Source organism: Triturus cristatus, chromosome 10 (assembly GCF_964204655.1).
Source record: "Triturus cristatus chromosome 10, aTriCri1.1, whole genome shotgun sequence".
NCBI classification, from domain to species: Eukaryota; Metazoa; Chordata; class Amphibia; order Caudata; family Salamandridae; genus Triturus; species Triturus cristatus.
This window is the reverse complement of record NC_140593.1, coordinates 911,278,743-911,299,084: the sequence shown is the minus strand read 5'-3', so window position 1 is coordinate 911,299,084 and position 20,342 is coordinate 911,278,743. Positions and strand designations below refer to the sequence as shown.

At 45.8% G+C, this 20,342-nt stretch overlaps 1 protein-coding gene across 3 annotated transcripts in view; it reads right to left on the bottom strand.

Annotated features, from left to right (window-relative positions):
* The window catches only part of SETD2 (SET domain containing 2, histone lysine methyltransferase), a 1,034,666-nt gene that overhangs the window by 737,716 nt on the left and 276,608 nt on the right, over positions 1–20,342 (bottom strand). For all 3 annotated transcript variants that reach the window (XM_085628742.1, XM_085628741.1, XM_085628740.1), the window contains one exon: positions 12,912–12,989. In XM_085628742.1, coding sequence (XP_085484868.1) covers positions 12,912–12,989 — 78 coding nt within the window. The remainder of the gene's footprint in view (positions 1–12,911; positions 12,990–20,342) is intronic.

Sequence of the window (20,342 nt, the reverse complement as noted above, 5' to 3'; positions counted from 1 at the left end):
GCACTTTTTTGATCGTCCCGAGGCGGCCGGGGACTGGCTGGACACTTTGCCCGGAGATCGGGGCCGGGGGGGCGGGGGGGGGAGCGGTTGGTGGGGAGGGCCCGCCGGATCAGGACTAAGGGACTAATGGTAGGCCTTGCTCCGGGCTGTGTTATTGTCACCATTGACTGTTAGGGTAAGTTCCCCTCCTGTGGAGGTCGTGCGGGGTCTCTTGGGGGATCTCCCTCCTCCTCTGGGGGACTAGTTAGTTTTCTTTCTATGGGGCGACAGGCACACTGCACTTTGGGGGGGCTGTTTGGGCTCATGCAGGGGTGCAGGGTGGGGGGAGTTCTGTTGGGATGGGTGGGTTGGGGTGGGGTGTGGTTCGTTTCTACCGCAAGGCAAACCCTTTATTGTACTGGTGTTTTTGAGTTGCTCTCGGGGGGACAAATGATGGCTTCTGTATGTGATGGGGGGTAGGGACCTGACTTTGTTGTCCTGGAACGTTAACGGGCTGGGGGATAGGATTAAGCGGGGTGTGGTCCTGCAGTATCTGAAACGGATTTCGCCTGATGTGGTCTTTCTGCAGGAGACACACCTTATTGGTAACTCCTTTTGTGCCATGAATCGACGTGGTTATCGTTTGGTGGCCCACTCGGGCTTTACGTCAGGCTCACGAGGGGTGGGCATTATGGTCAAGACCTCGCTCCCGCTAGAAATAGACGAGGTGCGCCATGATGAGAGGGGACGCTACACTGTTTTGGTGGGGAGAATGGAGGGCAAAGTAGTCGTCTTTGTCTCAGTGTACGTCCCACCGGGGTTACAGTCCACCACCTTTGCTGACCTGGGACGCCTCCTTCTTGACCTTCCGGGGGGGCTTCTGGTGGTTGGGGGGGACTTCAACGCGGTGGTTTCTGGGACTATGGATCGTTATCCCCCTAGGGACCTCCCCCGGGCACAGGCGTGGCTGTCGGGCCTTTTGGACACACTGGGATTGGTGGACTGCTGGCGTTTAAAGCATCCCACTCAGCTGCAGTACACCTTCCATTCGGGTGCCCATGGTAGCCTTTCGCGGCTTGATCATATCCTTGTCCCTGCGGCCTATGCCGTGAGGGTGGGGGAGGTGCGCCATTTGGCGAGGGGCATTTCAGATCACTCCCCGCTCCTGTTGCACTTTGGTGTCTTCCCGAGGGGGGAGGGCAGGGTAGCTCCAATCAACGCTTGGTACCTGCGCGACCCCACTATTCGCGCTGACTTGATTAAATCCTTGCAACGGTATTTCGAGGAGAATGTGGGGTCAGTCCTGTCGGCTATCTCCCTGTGGGAGGCTTTCAAGACAGTGCTGAGAGGGGAGGCCCTCTCCTTTATTTCCCATGCCCGGAGGCGCGCACAGGAGGAGGTGACCCGGGTGGAGGCCGAAATTACTGAATTGGAGGGTGATTTGGGGAGTGGGGTGACTGACGCTGCGCTCCACGTTCTGCACCTTAAGCAGGCGGCCTATAGGGCCCTCGTCACGGAGGCGGCCAGGGGCCTCAGCAGAGAGCAACAGGGGCGATTGTATGATGTGGGTGATAAGGCGGGCAAGTTGATTGCGTGGTTGGATAAGAAGGAGAGAGCGAGTCGTGTGGTCCCGCTGATTGAGAGGACGGATGGCGTGCGTGTCATTGAGCCGGAAGGCATTGTTTCTTGCTTCGCGGATTATTTCCGCGAGGTATATTCCCCGGTTTCTCCCTGCTCGGAGGAGGATTCCCATGCCCTGCTGCGTGACATCGCGCTCCCCTCCCTTTCTGTGGAGGACAGGGAGTTGCTGGATGCCGCCCCCACCTCGGACGAAATCGCCCTCGCCATCCGCTCGGTCGCTTCTGGCAAGGCCATGGGCCCGAACGGCATTCCTATCGAGTTATACAAGCTGCGACCGGATGTACTGGCACCCCACCTCCGCGCAATGTTCCTTGCGGCCCACTCGCGGGGCTCCCTCCCGCCGGACCAGCGTCTGGCTACCATCGTGGTCATCCACAAGGAGGGGAGACCTCGAGATCGAGTCACATCCTATCGGCCTATCTCGCTTTTGAATGCGGAACCTAAAATCCTCGCCAAGGTGCTCGCCAACCGGCTGGTCGGCGTGGTGGGCGACCTGGTCCACCAAGACCAGTCCGGCTTTATCCCCCATCGCAATACGGCTCTTAATCTGCGACGCCTGCACGGCGTGCTAGCGCGTGTTCCGTTCGTGCGGGAGCCGGCCATCTTGGCGTCTTTGGACGCCACTATGGCGTTCGACACACTCGAGTGGCCGTACATCTGGGCGATGCTGGCGAAATTTGGCTTTGGGCCGGGTTTCATCGGCTGGGTCAAATTGTTGTACTCGGACCCACTTGCGCAGGTGGTGGTGAATGGTCGAGTCTCGGCCCCATTCGTGCTGGGACGGGGCACGCGACAGGGTTGCCCCCTGTCGCCGCTCCTGTTCGCACTGGCCTTGGAACCCCTGGCGGAGTGGCTGTGGTGGCACCCTTCTATCCGAGGTCTCCGTTGGACCCCTGAGTATGAGGACCGCGTGTCTCTCTATGCAGACGACATCCTTTTGTACTTAGCCTCCCCGCGCAAATCACTGATTGTCCTGGTCGATGTTCTGCACGCTTTTGGCCGCAATTCAGGCCTTGTCATCAACTGGGCCAAATCCTGTGTCTATGTGCTTTCCGGGGAGGCTCCTCTCCTCCCGCGGGGCTGTCCGATCCAGATTGCCTCGGAGGGATTTCGATACTTGGGTGTCTACATTACGCTGGACCCGGTGGCCCGCTACGAGCGAAATTTGCTTCCGCCCCTCCAGCGCTTGAAGGAGGATGTCGCGCGCTGGAGGCGCTTGCCACTTTCGCCGCTCGGCCGGGCGGCGTTGTTCAAGATGATGTCACTGCCGCGCTTCCTGTACGCTCTCCAGAACACTATGGACTTGGTCCCAGCGCGCTACTTCCGTGAAGTGGAAGGTTTACAGCGCCGCCTGTTCTGGGATGGGAGGCCGCGTATAGCCTTGGCAAAGTTGACGCTCCCGTGGAACGACGGAGGGATTGCCCTCCCGGATATTAAACGGTATTACTGGGCCTCCCAGTTAGCTGCAATTAATCAGGGCCTCTATGGGCCCGCCCTAAACCCGGCATTTGAAATGGACAAGATGCTCCTGCCCGGTGGCGACTACAACCGAGCGCTCTACGCTAGTGTGCCCGATTCCCGCTTGACGGGACCCACGCGTGTCATGGTGCGAGTTTGGCACGCGGCTAATGCAGCTATGGGCTGGAAGGACCGTTTGACACGGGCGTCACCGCTGTATGCGTCTGAGAGGTTGGGCTCTCTGTGGACCTCGAAGGGCTTTGAGCAGTGGGACACTATAGGCATCAGTACAGTGGGGGATCTCTGGACGAGGGGAGGATTTAAAACATTCGAGACGTTGCAGGCGGAGTTTCAGCTGCGGGGCAGTGAATACTTTCGGTACCTGCAGGTCCGTCACGCGCTGGGCTCCGTCTTCCCAGACGTGGCCTCCATCCCGGAGTCCTCCCCCCTGGAGGATCGAGTGCTAGATGGCCATGTTCCGGACAGCACGATCTCCCTCATTTACAAGAAACTGATAAATGATCGCTCGGGCTTACTGACTGGCCTCCGCGAGGCCTGGGTTGCCGATGGGCTGGAGTTGGACGACGAGGACTGGATTTCCGCGGTGGCCTCTCCGAAGGAGGTGGCCATCCCGGCTCGCCTTCGTTTCGTCCAGCTTAAGATACTCCACCGGGTGTACATGACGGGGCCAAGGCTTCTGCGTATGGGCTATGCCGAGGACGGATTGTGTAAGCGTGGGTGTGGTGCGTCAGCGACTTTTTTGCACATTTTGTGGGAATGCCCGGGGGTGGAGCGATTCTGGCGTGGTGTGCATGAGGTCCTGCGAGCGGTTACGCATGTCGCGCTGTTGCCTGAAGCGAGGAGATGTTTGCTGAATGTGTGGGAACCGACCGATTACTCGGTTCCGCAGACGCGATGGGTGACTCTGGGCTATATGGTGGCTAAACGGGACGTTGCACAGCTGTGGGGATCCCAGAGGTCCCCGGCGGTGTCGGCCTGGAAAGAACACATGGATTGGTGCATGTTCCGAGAAAAGGTGGTGTATGTGGCGCGGGGTAAGCCTGGGGCATGGGTGAAGATATGGGGCCCCTGGAACCGCGGGGATATCTGCGAGCCGCCGTTGTTGCCTCCCGCTTCACCAGCTCCATCCCCCTAGTTTACTCCCTCCCTCAGTTCCGAGCACAGTATTCTCCCAGTCCCGGACCTGTTTCCCTTCCCCTCTCGGGTGTTTTCAGTGGATGGTTTGGGGTCCCCCATTTGAGGAGCACGTGCTGCCACTTTCGATCGTGGGTTGCCTTGCGGGTGTGTGTTTATTTATGTTGTTGTGTTGTATAAAATGAAACCGTATTGTGGGCTCAGAGCCATATGGCCCGCGTTGTGGATACCTCCTGCCTTAGTGTCTATGTAAAGCTAAGTACCTCATTGTATGTATGTCATTTGTTATCGTCACTTTAGCGGCCGGCCGGAAGGTTGTAGGCCCATACCTGTATATATTTGAGATTGCAATAAACGGTTTCAAAAAAAAAAAAAAAAAAAAAAGATTGCATGCAACACTATATTGTTCTCCCTCAGGAGTACAACTTACATTAGGTAAGGAAGTGATTTCCCCGATATATTTGTCAAAGAATACAATGCCACCTGAATTGTCGTCCCTTCCGGATGCCCTTTGGGCTACTGGTCCCAATGATGTGGGTCTCTTGGAAATACCGCCATACGTGGTCACTTTAAAAGCCAATGTCAGGTTGCCACGTATTCCTCAGTACAAGATCTCCAATGAAGGTGATAAAGCGTTGTTAGCAATTGTCAGTGATTTGATTAAAAAGGGTGTAATTGAAGAGACAAGAGGCAACGTTTGCAATAGTCCTGTTTTACCTGTTTTAAAACGAACGGACCCTTCTCAGCCACCTGTTTACAGATTTGTGATTGATCTTAGAGAGGTAAATAAAATTGTTGTGCCACAGTTTCCAGTTGTCCCTGATATAACTGCCTTGTTAACTATGATTCCAGCCTCCGCTGCATGGTTCTCAGTGATAGATTTAAAAAATGCTTTCTTTAGCATCCCAATTGCAGAGGAGAGCAGGGACATTTTTGGCTTCAGTTTAGGAGGTCGAAGCTTCCGCTTTAAACGCGCTCCACAGGGCTACTGTGAAAGTCCATCAATATACAGTCAGGCTTTAAAAGCGCAGCTTGATGCACTTGTTTTACCTAGTGGCGCTATCCTTATTCAGTATGTTGATGATTTACTAATCGCCGCGGATACTGAAAGGATTTGCAAAGAAGCTACATTGTCATTGTTGCGTCATTTGTCTGCTTCTCATCATAAAGTGTCTCTCTCCAAACTGCAATATTGTCGACAAGAAGTGACCTACTTAGGTCATCTCTTATCGAAGGAGGGAAGGACACTGACTCCAGAAAGAATTCAAGCCATTGCACAATTAAGTGTGCCAAGAACACAGAGAGAAGTGCGTGCTTTCTTGGGCATTACTTCATACTGTAGGCACTGGATACCAAATTTTTCTTTGCTGGCAAAACCTTTGTTAGCATTAACATGTAAAAACACACCGAATCCTATCCCATGGTCTGAAGAGTGTCAGAAAAGTTTTTGGGAATTGCGTGATGCATTATGTTCAGCTCCTGTGTTGGGTACCCTTGACTACAGTAAGCCTTTTACATTGTATGTTCATGAAAAGGACGGTTGCGCATTATCAGTGTTAACACAGCCCATTGGCGACAGACCGCGTCCATGCGCATATTTTTCGTCAACCTTGGACCCGGTAGCAAGGGCATTGCCAAGTTGTTTGAGAGCTACAGCCGCAGCAGCTATGTCTATTCGACAGTCTGCTGGACTGGTAATGGATAACACATTGATTGTAATGGTTCCACATGCTGTGGACACATTGTTAAACCGGACCAAGACACAGCACTTAACTAGTGCGCGATTGTCAGGGTACGAATTGACACTGTTGGCAAACCATATACACATAAAGAGATGCAACATGTTGAACCCAGCTACATTATTGCCGAGTCCAGCAGACATAGATGAGATTGAACAGCATGATTGTCTGTTCAGAACAGAAGAAGAGACGAAAGGGAGAGTGGATCTTAAAGATACTCCCCTGACTGAGTGTGATGGTACCTTATGGGTAGATGGTTCGTGCTTTAAGCTTCCGAATGGTGATACGACTGCTGCATATGCTATCACGACTTTGCATACGATTGTTGAAACTGCACGTGTGCCACATAATTCAGCTCAAGCTGCAGAATTAATTGCCCTTACAAGAGCATGCGTGTTGTCTGAAGGAATGAAAGTGAACATATATACTGACAGCCAGTACGCCTTTGGTGTGGCCCATAGTTTTGGGCGCCTATGGAAGGAACGTGGGTTCCTGACTTCGCATGGAGCTAAAATTTAGAATGGCAAGTTGGTGAATGATCTCCTTGAGTCACTGACCCTACCGTTACAAGTTGCGATTATGAAATGCAGTGCGCACAAGAAAGTCACTGATGATGTTGGTCGTGGTAATGCGTTTGCTGATGAAATCGCGAAAGAAACAGCAAAAGATGTGAAGACTCGAATGTATGTTGCAGGCCCTGCAAGATGGGTTGGTGATGTTGGAATGTGTGAAGACACGATAGAGAGTGTGAAGTCCCTTCAAGCTGAAGCCACAGAGAAAGAGTTGAGCAAGTGGAGAGAAAGTACGGGTAAATTGGATGAGAATGGTTGTTGGGTTGATTTGTCAGAACATCGGCGATGGTTGCTACCTGATGCATATGTGCTTCCAGTGGTTACTATGGCACATGAAATGGCACAAATCAGTGTGAAAGGAATCTGTAAGTTATTGGCTCCAGTATGGCAGAACGCTGGAATTCCCAAGTGTGCAGAGAATGTGGTCAAGAATTGTATGGTATGTTTGAAATACAACCCTGGTAGGGGAACCCCAACTCCAGCTGGTCATTTTGCGCCTCCATCATATCCATTTGAGGTTTTGCAGCTAGATTTTATCCACATGGAAAGGTGCAACAACTTGAAATATGTATTGGTTGTTGTTTGCGCTTTTTCAAATTGGATAGAAGCATATCCCCTAAAAGACAACACTGCTTTATCCACGGCCAAAGCCCTTGTGAAATAATTTTTCCCTAGGTTTGGAATGGCAAGAATGGAGTGAAGTGATAATGGGAGTGAATTTGTGGGTCGAGTGATGAAGAATGGGTGTGAGGGGTTAGGGATAAAGCAAAAATTCCACGCTGCAAATCACCCCCAATCAGCTGGATTAGTAGAGTGCTACAATGGCACTCTGAAGCTAAAACTGACCAAAATCCAGGTGAGCTCCGGTCTTAAATGGCCTGACGCTCTGCTTTAGCACTCCTATCCACAAGAATGACTGTGCATTCACGAGTGGGACTTAGTCCATATGAGGTGGTTTTTGGCCGCCCGGCCAATGTATGGGGTGTGCCAAGACCGACAAAATTCAGCGAAATCGAACATCCAGTACTGCTTGACTATCTGTACGAATTGACGGCTAAATTTCGTGTTTTACACCAACAGGTGCACGATACTCTCCCCCAGGCCTCTGAAGCTCCAGGACACCCTATCGACCCTGGCACATGGGTCCTCGTGAAGAACTTTCAGCGAAAGAGCAACGATGAGCCCCGTTGGATCAGCCCTCACCTCGTACTTCTGTCAACAAGATCAGCGGTTCGAGTGAAAGGGAAAAAGAATTGGATTCACGGCGCCCACTGCAAACGGATCCCTTTGCCCCTACCATATGACCGGTGGGTCCAGGAGGGTATCGCTGATTCTGAAACAGACACTGTACCCCGTTTTGTACCATTTAGTGATGCACGCGTAAGAGGCACAACTTCAGAACAAGAGTGACGATATTTTACAGGAAGCTGTGCCACCGTCAATTCGATTGGACACCACAGAGCCTGAACTCTTGTTTCAGGACCAGACAGAAACCGATATAACTTGAGACCAAGGCCTATGGACAAATAAAAATTCCCTTCCCTTACTATTTTTTGATATTATAGCTCTCCCATCTGAAGAACTTTTTGATTTTTGATTTTTCGAACCACCATCCGGGTTCAGCCGCAGGGTCGCGGTGCCAAGACTTTGGGGTACAGGCCGAAGAAGTTAGGTCAACGGTTCTGGTTGGTCTAGGGCGTTCCCTGGACTGACAGGCGTACTCCTTAGCAGAAGATACCCACTCGCCGCGAGCGGCACGATTAGAGGATGGAGTTTTTCAAGATGGAGAGACTCGCTGAGGAAATGAACTTTAAAACGAAAATATGTAGAATAATGAAGAGCAAACATTTTGTATTATTATGTCTGTTTGTATTATTTAGTATGATGGTGTTAACTGTAGGTTATGTATTCTTCTCCTCTCAAGTGCCATTTGCACCCACTGTACAGCCTATACCTCCTCCTACTGCCTCCTTGCACTCTTTCCACCCTCTGTCTGAACACGAACAAGCTAGACGATCTGAGTTCGTAAACAACTCGTTTATTCAGCTCCTGCACCAGCACCAACTAGTCATGAATACAACCAATTGCTGGGTGTGTAGTTTAATGCCACATACCATTAACAAGGGTATTCCTTATCTAGTGCTGCCGTTTCGCTATAATGGATCGTCATGGGCATTCCAGACCATGTTTCTTTTTGCATTAGACGCCTACTCCCCGCGACAACCGCGTTCCATCAGACCTAGCACAAACAATAAGGCCTTAATGAAAGGAGTTGCTGATATGAGCACAGATAGCGACGCATACTCATCTATTCCCAAGGATGAATTGCGAGCTTATGTAGGTTGGAACGCGACGGGGTATAGCATTAGTCTGGGTGAAAGGCAGCGGAAAATCTCATCCCCAATTTGGGTCGTACCCCACATAGGTCGGTTCTGTTTACAAGGTAATGGTCAGAATCCAAGAGCTCAACTGGGGAAAAGTGACTGTACTGAAACATACACTTTTCCATCACAGTTTTCCCCTGCGTTTTTGGCTGCCAAGGGTACATATTTTGTCTGCAATGACCAAGCATATACATGGTTGCCCCCGGATTTCTCGGGCACATGTTATATCGCAAACTTGCTACCGCCAACATTTACTGCTGCCTCTGATTATCACAAGACCAGAGTTGTAAGAGGCGTGATTAGTAAGGAGGATACTGCCGGTCAGCAAGCGGGAGACTTCTTTTTGGGTTTTCTGCCGTTTTGGGGACCGATGGTCAATAGTAGGAACCTGAGACAACTGACTCGTGTGGTTGAATCCACTGTTAATGTAACGGCTGATGCCCTTGGTAATTTGACAGCTGAGCTCCAAGCAGATCGCCTCATGACTTTGCAGAACCGTATGGTTCTAGACGTCATACTTGCAGACCGTGGTGGGGTATGTAAGGTCATCCAATCTAGCTGTTGCATTTTCATACCAGATAACGCTCCAACAGTTTATCAAGCCATCTCCAAACTGCATAAAATATCTGAATCTATTCACGTGGATAAAGGAGATTGGTCACTGGTGGGGTGGTTGTGGGAACTGATATCTGCCTGGGGTTGGAAGATTCTGATGGTCATTGGAATGATCTTAGCCATCCTTTTCCTGTTCTGTCTGTGTATACAGTGTGCTCTTGCGATATGTGGCCTCTGTGCTACATTATGTGTAAGGAAACCTGTATCGAGGGACGAGCTAAGTAATAGGATGATGCTACAGCAACATCTCCATGACTTCATGAAAATAGACCTGGACTCAGATTGATATGAGTATAGTTATTGCCTATGTAAGGGCAAAAGGAGGGTCTGTGGTACTTTGAAATTTGGGACCGCGTAGGAGGCAGGGCCCTACCCTGCCTATTCCGCTGTTAGCGAACCCCGAATGGCCAATGCGGTATGTACAAGTGCTTTGTATAACGTTTTAGAGATAAATGCACTTTGTATACGATATTACACATTGACTTCGTGGGTTCCATCTTGGAGCAGTGGCCCTCTTATGGTTGCCCTCACATAGGCTACACATTACGAACAAGTACGGGCCTTCAGATCACATGCGCCTTCCATTTGACTTCTCTGTGACCTATGCGACTTGGCTCCGCTGCCCCAGGTCAGTCCGGTCCCACGAGCTCCCCGTCCTACGGCCACCTGTGATTAGCATCAGGGTTTGAAACACCATAAAGCCTTTTCATCCCACACAAGCCTCCGGCTAATCTCTTTCACACCTGACTCTTCCTGCTTTATGGCTTGTTTTACAAACAGGAGGTGCCCGTGTTTATTGGGGTCTGTTGATATCTGATGTGGGATCTGAGCCTCGCTGGGTAAAATAATTGTGGGCTGGTTTAACTGGAATGTGGGATGGTCATCATGACTCTGCCTTTTCGTTTGTAATGAATACATGTGAATGACCATATCGTAAAACGAGGAATGTGTGCCTGAAGCATGATATTTTGTATATAAGGAGAAGGCCGTTTCTGTAAGTTTAAGCAGTCTCCTGAGAACATACATGGTGTTGTACTTCTCGGATACCTGTAATTGGTCTGCAGCCAATAAATTGATCTTTGACTTCACCTAGAAGACTCTGTGTTTCTGTGGGTCTGAAACAGGAAGAACCCGAAGTCTTAGGGTGTGTTCCCCTGCACCGCAGGGCTTTAAAAACCCAGTACTTCAAAGGGTGATCATGGCCACAAAGAGTCTGAATATAGGAAAATAAGATGGAATTAGCACACTCTTTGCTGTCACACTAGGCACTGTCCTGAGCAATCTGTCAGCCATGCAGGCCCTCAGCAGAGTTGTCTTTAACTTTTGCAAAAATGAATATGTGGCTAAAAAAAATTGAAAGAAGGACATATGTAAAGACTGGTGGATGATTCAATGGTACCAGGGAAATTCAGGTTTCTTGTATACTAGATATTTAACTGCCTTTGTGGAGGAAATCGCATTTGAAGCAGAGAAAGTAGTGGAGTGTTAAAACCAGTGCTTAATTTGAGCCGGTGGCTTCTGGTGCTTGGCATTGGCACTTAATTGTCAACACTGTCACTTATACCCGTCTGCCATATGGTGGCACTGTTTGGCTAATTCAGAGATCAGCACAACAACAGTAGTTTATTAATTCAATATAAATGACTAATTCCCGTCGCCCAAGCCATTCTTGGAGCTTTGGAGGGCTGGAATAGTTTAAAATGTCACACTTGTGACTGTGTACACATGGGTCTGTGTTTTAGATCCTTAATTCTATATGAATGTTTTACGTTGTGGTGTGTCGCAATATTGTCTTTTATGGTTGCAGTCCCGATAAAGCCTTTGTAAGGCAAAAATCTATAGGCTGCATGTTTATAGTGTGGTTGAAGAAATTTGAATAAAGAAGAAGAATCTACCACATTGATAAGGACCTGCGACTTTCGATTCATGCGAATTGCTTTTCCATACACACCTGTAATTGTTGCCTCTCTTTTTTGTAAAAAGGTCAATAAGCAGCTGGCCATTAGCAGCGGGCAACTCAGTAGCTTTGATGAAGTGATTTCTTTAGGTGGTGTGGGTTTTGAGCCCCTGGCTGCTTTTCTTTGTTCAGTTATTCCATTGTGGTCTCTTCGAATACTTTGTACTCAGGATGCACACTCCATCATTGGCAATTTTGCTTGAGTCATACATATACACATTATACTCAGAATGCACAATGCATCATTGCATAACAATATGTATCAATCACTGGGCATTGCTTTTAGGAACCACCGTTATTATGTGTTAGTCCACTTGGGTAAAAATAAGAACAAGCATACATCAAAAATGACCGATTTATTAAATAAAAAGTCCAGAACTAGAAACATGGGATGCAGCGTATGTGGGTATGTCTGGCAGTCGTAACACGAATTACCTGTGCAAAGTTTTATTCAGTGCTTACTATGAGGCAAATTTCACTTATTTTGACTTGCTTGGTAGCTATTAAAACAAGCATTGGCATAGCCAATAGGTCTCGCCTTTGGGACCTTATAAGTGTTTAGCCATGCAACAGTTGATGTTGATGGGGGGAGAGGGGGGAAGGTATTAGCAATCTTTTAATAAATTGTGTTCATGAACAACCGTTCTGCTCATCTCTAGATGAAATGAGCAGCGCCACTTTGTGGCAGACTGTCCTAATTGCAGTGTTGACAATTAAGCGTCAGTGCTGAGCACCAGAAACCAATTAATTGCTGTGCTCAGCACCAGAAACCACCGGCTCAAATTAGGTGCCTGTAACTTGCTAGTTAACATGAGCGCATTTGGACCTACAAAAAAGGTGGAACACAAACCAGACAAAGCATAAAAAAGCTGGCACAGAAACGAAAGAGCACCACTCCAGTTAGCGAGACCCGGTAATAACCAACTTTCAAACAAGGTCAACAGCGCCACTGAGGACCACAGACAGGAGAAGCAATCAATTAACAGCACTTGTTTGATCATCAATCTCATCTAAATCTTTAAAAGCGTGGCTAAAATGATGGGAACTGACACCGGATCCACAATAGAAGGCTGCATGACGCACAGCTTGGTAGGTATTATAGTCAAGATGGGAGTCATGGCACCACCTGCTGCTAAAGGAGACCTATGTCAACTTTCCTGGATCCACTCTGCTGTCTGAAGGAGATTCAAGGCGAGGAATATGCAGGTAGAAGTAGCCATCAGAATTTACTAACAGAATATCCAAATGTAGCTTAAATTAGACTCCTCAACAGACAGTTCTTTTGACATCCACCCCCCTCTTCATACTTTGATCATAAAATGTTCCTGCATTTATCCTGCAGCCATCTGCGCCACCAGAAGCAACAGAACACTAATTCAGAATTCCAACACATGCAAACTACTATGCTCACCTTTTGAGTCTCACAGTTTGGCTCACAGCTGTGATTCATGAAACGAGAACAGTTTCCCTTCTGGGTGGCATCTATGATCTGGAATTTAATAGAAACACAGATAAAGCCTATATGCTATAACAGTGGTAAATACACAATTTGTTCATTATTTGAGTTTTCCATTCAGGTTCTAAAGAGATTAAATCAGGAATAGGGATGGGGGGCTCAGGGGATGGGGTAGTCTGATGGAACTTTAGGGAAATAGTTATACCATTGACAACAGATTTTTAAAAGCACTGTTTAAATGAAGCGATTGCTTGAAAATAACATACAGTTACACTACAATCTAATTTGATTTTAGTTTGCCGTGACTAGTTATGTTTTGGTGTAGCTGCCACTACTGCAAAAAAATGTTGAAGCGATATAGGAATGGAGTACAGCACACTAATACCTGGTGTAATTTCATATGGTGCTCCAGATTGCCCCTTGTTGTGCATAAAGTTGCCTAACCCAGCTTTTAACTACTGCAGCATTTTGGCTAATCTGGAAAAGGAGCTGTAGACAAGAAAACAATGATTTCACTTTATTCAAACTCAAAGGTTTCCAAATATGCGTCATGAACTGCCCTGGATAAATCGCTCTGGATAAATCTCCTCCCTCGTACTTGTAAATCTCCTATCGCAACTTGTATTTTGCCTGTGTGACAAGTACTTTTGCAGGCCTCATTCTATTTTTACTCATGTGCTGGGCCAAGTCGGCCAGTTTCTCCTTAACCCTTAGCAGCTATTAATGAATGGGTTGGAATGGGAAGGATAAAAATATGCATGAAAATACCAAAGCTGTAGTACTGAGTTACAAGAGAGTAGTCTTCTCCAGCACTGGATGTTAATAATTTCAAGAACTTAAGCAACTAGCAAGCGTTATTAAGAGCAGTATCTTAAAACGGGTACTGGCAGTTTTGGTTCTTAAAGGGATATCCACTAGAGATATGGGTAAGGATCTCCAAACAGCAGCTTTGAATGTGCCAGCCAGTAAGTGCCAGAATAATGCTGGCAAAGAGCGCTCTTGTTGCAGGTATTTCTCCCACAGAGGGTGCCCCTAACAATTACTGAGCTGGTCTTCCCATCTAGGTGTGTGTCGAAGATGCTGCTGCTATTCAGTGGGCAGACCCTTTCTTGGACAATTAATGACCCCCGTCAGCATTCCAGACTGTCAAGAACCATTGATCAGGCTTGCAGAAATACTTGCTTCCGGGTAGATATAACCTCAGACATCTTTAGACATCCGAAGTATGCATTGTTCTCTGAGATTCAGGCTTAAATAAAAAATGTCTGGAGCATAACATGTTGGTCTAGATCAAAATTCATATGAACTTAGCAATACAGGTGCTCATTTTCAGGACAATCATGTTACAAAACAATTTTAGTAATGTCTCTTAAAATAAAAGTTCATGGATCCTTCCAACCCATCTAGATGACACTAAAACAAGCAAAAGCCTTTTCAAAGACTAAAATCTCAGCCACACTTTAAATGGGCTCTTAAGACAGTTTCATCAGCATTGCCAAAACTGTGTGGACTGCCATTTGTTTAACAACCTTCGACACTAAAGGGCCAAATCTGACAATATAGTAAAGAGGCCACATGCATCAGATTGCTATACTTTTGCCTTGGACTTGCTTTAATCTTCAAAGCCTCATCGAGTGAGGGCCTGAAAGTACGGGCCCTGTGTTGACATATCCAGAGTTCTTGTTGATTGTTTTGGTGAAAGGAACGTTGCCAGTATGGCCAAAGAGTTTATATTGTGATCGGAGGACCGTCTGGGCCTGAAAGTATAGGCATAATCTCTCTCTAGTAAATCAAGGGCTTTACAGTCTCTGGTTGAGCATTGATGGACTGCAGCATGCTTCTGACGTGTGCTGAACAAACATTGTTTAAAGTATGATGCAACCAAAATCATCACCAGAACCTCTTAGCAGACAAAAATGTAATGCATCCATTCCTGGAGGAAGAGCACAGCCACGTTCAACAACTTAAAATGTTGGTTGTTGCAATGACCCCAGAGACAGTAATTATGAGCAACTGTGTTTGCTCCTCTTCAGTGGGGATGGATTTAGGCTGCTATTGATGATACTCTAGAAGTATGCCAAAGAAAGTAATCATAATGCTTCAGTATCACTAAGGCACGGCCAGCCTAAACTAAGGCAGCTGGAAAGGTGTTTATCACCCATCTCCAACTCCACTGTATCATACGATGTGTCTTCCTTGCCAGAGGGGATCATTAAGTGAAACGAAAGAGTACACAACTGTCGTGCTGCACCTGAAACAATGGTGTCAACGTTTTAAAACAATGTTGGGTTTGTTTTACATGCCCTATTTTATCTATACTTTTTAGAAGTGCTAGCACAGTGCATTCCTTTTATTTCAAGTTACTTAAAATCATGCTGTATCAGAGGATCTAAAATAAGCCTTCGCTCGACTTTGCTACCCCTGGAAAGCCAAGTGTCCAAAGGGAGTAAGGAAAACATTACTTACAGGTAATCTGTTTGGTGGTTGTAGTCTTCGTTTCAAGCCATGCATACTATGACATGTGACAAATACCTTGTGAACCAGGATACAGCAACACAAACTTTACCTTAAGTGTACCATATTTTCAGTCATTGGCGTGCATGATTTAGTGTACATAATTTAAAGACATATATAGTCTGCATAGTTAATTCTTGTTGCATTTTCCATTTGCGACAAGTGTTTGTGCAGATCACATACTGTGTATTGACACTAAAGCAAGCACAGTCTTCTTCTAAAGTGATGGATAACAGAAAGTTGTATAAAATGAAGCAAATTATTTCTTTAACACTGACTGACCAGTTTGTATTTCTTTTCTAGCTTGTATAACACAACAACATTTTATGGATGCGACTGGATGCCCAATTAGCTTCTCTATACACGTCAATAACAGGACAGTTCCTTTTCTTTTTTTTTTTTACAAGTAGAGTTTGTGTGTTGTCTCTAACAATGTTTGGCTTGCTTCTGCATTACAAACTAGAACACATTTCACAATGCATTGAGCAATGCCTACCTTAGAAATGGTTTTGCAAAGGCAATACTAAGTTGTTTTGTCTTCTTGTTTGACTTAATATGCTCAAATGATAGTAGCTATATGCTTTAGCTAATAAGAAAAAAAGAAATAGCTTTTGATAGAAAACATCGGTGAGTGTGCAGAATTATGCTGTCATTGTGAACTTGCCACAGAGCCTTGTGACTAAAGAAGTACATTCATAGATGCGTAATAAATTTTTTTTGTTTTCATCGGCTTCGAACAATTCCATATGTGGCATTCCACACCTGCGATAGATTTTGCGTGGATCAATTATCTTCATCTCCTATTCATGTTTCCTGATTACTTCTGCTTAACAATGACTACCCCTGGCAATGTTCCACCAGATGATAATTTTGATAAACTTGTGTCCAATGCAGATCCATGGTAATTTGCTTCATAGAGGAAAAAAATGTATTCCGTCACTGTTTCTGTATGTAATGCATGATTGCCATGTTGTCTGGCCACACCAACTCTTTGTTGTTATTCTGCAACTTCTGAAACAAATTGGAGAGCCAGATTCACAGCTGCCAGTTACAGCACATGAATCTAGACTTTCACTTACACGGTACAATCATACCTGGTATGTGCACTCAACAAATGCATTCCTCCTTAAGTCAGTCCTGCAGTGGAATCATTTTTTGTAATTGTCACATACACCCAATGATTTTCCAAATATCTGCGCACTATATTTGCATATGTCCCACCACTGAATTCTGTGTCTTACCCTGGGCAACAATACTAGATCTTCCCATAAGGCAGTCACTGAAATTTCAGAGAACTTAGACTGTCCATGCCACGTAATTTTCTCCTGGCTCTTTAAATCTTTGGCTGAGCACAATGAAGCTTCCTAAACTTGGGGATTTATTCGGGCCTATTCTTAGCAGGAGTACATAGATGATGACCTTTATATGTTATGCTCTAGGACGGGCTAGTTGAAATTATTGTAGTTAAATTATAATCATTGCCATCCCCTGTACCTGACACAAGCTATATTTTGATTTTTGCAGTGAACCCCTAGCCCACATTTAAAATTTAAGGGAATGTTTCATTGGTCCTGAAGAAGGTGATATAAAATAACTAATCACCGAAACCTACGTAGACCATTGACTACACATCTGGGAATCCCAACCAAAGAAATATATGAAGAAATAATAAAGAAGAAATAACGAGGGGAAAAAAAAACCTGATTTGGTTGTTACTAAATCTGATATCAAAAACGGTGAATGTTGAGATGATGGTTTTGTCTAGGGGAACTTTTTCTAATTAATGAACTTTTCCTACTAATGTTCTAATTCATTATAAAATGTCAAATTGATGTGTAAAAATGTGTCTATGCTAATATAAATACTAAAAAAATTGAGAAAAAACTATTTTGTTTTATAAAATAAGAAGTAAATCACTTTATATAAAACAATAAAAAAATCTAAAGAAATAACCATATGTGAAAATGTGTTTGCTTATGGGGGTAATGGCACTTTTGTGAGTATTTACCACAGTGAAAACAACGATAGGTCAGATCAGAGGTTGTGCTTTTGTATTGTTTCTCCCCCCGCCTCTTGGACCTCAAAGTAACTGGGGGATACCATTCCTTGCATTGAGTCACTTAAATTGCACCAGTATTGATGGAAATAAAAACATGATAATAAATGGGGGAAAAAAACTATGTGGATAGTGAGCAGAAATCACCGACAACAAGTGATCTATATTCTCTGGCATTAACCCCTTCAGTGCCCGCCCCTTTCCCCGCCCAGAGCCGGCCGTTGCATTAGCGGGCGGGGTCTATGACGAGCTGGACTCGTCATGGGCACAGCGCCACCGCGGCCCATGACGAGTCCAGCTCGTCATGGGCACTGAAGGGGTTAAGAGAAGTCAGCTGTTTGTAGTTAACTTGTTTCACCGTAGAAGTGGTTTCCTGGCTAAAATCCCTTTGGTTAAGGGCAAATTGCATGCAGACTAAGTCATAGTACACAAACAAGAGGAATTGAGGCAAATGACACTGGTTTATATATGAAAAAGAATTCGGTTGCATAGCCAACATGTAATACAAAGATCAATATTAACTCAAAAAAATAGGACCTCTGCACCTTTTGAAAAATGAAACTTAACTGCACTCCTCTCAGGTTGGTGGAGCGTTTTTCCACATTCTAGATCCTGGTACAATACACAAGCTGATCTTTACTGACACCTTACTATATTTAAGGAATTAGATTTTTAGAGGGCTTTGAAATAAAAATTGTGTTCCATTAGCAACTGGAGTACATTCTTTATGCGATACTAAGTGTGCTAGGCCCAGGAAATAAAACCACATACAGCTAGTCCAAAAGCACTCCACTAGCTCCCTATGGGACCAAAAGATTGAGTTAATGGATCTCTGCACTATCCACAAATTCTTTTAGGGCAAAGGAACCCGATATATTAAAAACTGGCTCTCCACACCATGCACAGATTCGGAGCCAATATACATTTGATTACCCCAAAAAACGTTCCCATTGTTGAAATACAAAGGCAGGTTACAAGGATTTCAAAGTCCCAGACTATGCAAGCACATGAAGCACAGCATGTAAGTGCATCAGGAAAAAAAAAAATTGAACTGTTCACAATTGCGATCATTGAACTCAAACCAGGGTATGGTCATAAGAGAAGAAAGTCTGCCACAGGAAAATCCCATTTAAAGCCTAATGGCATCAACTTTCTGTTTCTCCTTTACATGGACATTGTCAAACCCACAGTGGTCTTTTGATAATGAGTCTTTGTAACACTGGGCAAAAGGGTTGCCTATTGCTGTAACATAATGACTGACGTCTGTTTTGTAAGCAGTTGTCCAATTCGGTGGGCTCTGCATCCCGGTTACCAGACTGAGATGACAATTGGTTGCACTTGCCGGAAGTCACAACCTCAGGGGGTGCTCTGTGGTAGAGATGACCATGTATGTGGCATTTGAATCTTAGGTCGAAGTTCTGCTTCTATGGTCCAGTACTCAGACATGCTCAAGGGGTACTTATCTGGCTGCAAGATCCGTCCTCTCTTTTATGGTTGCTCCTCACTGCCTCAGTGAAGACAGCACCTCATAAACCGGGTGCTTCAGCTCACAATGGGAATTCTCCAAAAGTGGAGAGGGCATGGAAGACAAAGGCGTAGGTTGCACTAATGCTTCATGCACAGGGAATGTACAGCAGGCTCCAGCCTGGTTGCAGTGTATGATCTAGTTTGGTTGATTTGAGTCATGTGTGTGTGTGATGTTTTCATGAAGCTTGACGTCACAGCCATAATGGTGTAAGTCATGATGGAAGTATTGTTTCAGATTACTATTTTGGTGAGTGCCCTGTGAAGGTGAACAACTGAAAATGGGGACACGCAAAATGAGGATTCGGTTGCCAATGCCTCTTAATTTTAACAATCATTGTCTGCCTTCAGTACACTTTCTTTACAGTTCCGCAATGTCTCAGTCTCCCAGGCCTTATTCAGCAGGACCGGGATTTCCTACTTTTTGCATTCCTTCATTCATTCATAGATTGGTCCCTCCTCCCGGTCTATAGATCATCGGTGGTTCTGGTAAAATCCAGGGCGCAAATCCCTTGGCTCCAATTACAACTCATCAGACTTGCCTACAACAATGATCCTTCCTAAACGTGCACATGTGCCATAGCAAAATGAGAAAAGAGCAACAGAAAAGCTGCACTTTCATAAGGCAGTGGTCTAGGGCCACTGTCTGGCAGTATGGTTAAGCACATTTATATATTAAAAATGTGTTAGCCCATCTAAGTAGCTACAGTTCTAAAACTTAGATAACCTATACTTATAAATTTGTCCCACAGGAAAACCAGGACTTAACTCTGAGAGACACCACCCAACAGTATACAAAGCATGATAAAGCCTCTGGTTTCAGGGAATACACAATCACATGCTGACTAATCTCAACATTCAAAACAAAAAACAACTCTACAGTCTATACATTTATGACTGGCCTTAACACATGCACCAAACCTACTTCCGAAAATCCATATCTGGGCTTTCATGAGACATCCATCAACACTTTACACCCAGAAATAACATCAACTCATCATTACAACCCCACCTGCAAATGGCCATATTCAGACTGAACCATCTCACAAGCATGTTCACAACACTGCGCAAAAGCCACACAGTTGCCAAGATGCTGCTAAATCAACAGCATCACACTAACAAGCATATCAAACTAGTGCAACAATAACACAATTACATATGCAAAGCACTGTAGAAGACGTCAATCTGGAAAGCTGAGCATATATAGAAAGCATTATGATCAGGCCAAGCACTATGGAGGCATAACAATGGTTGAATATGCTATAAAAGTACAAGTTCATTTTACCTAACAA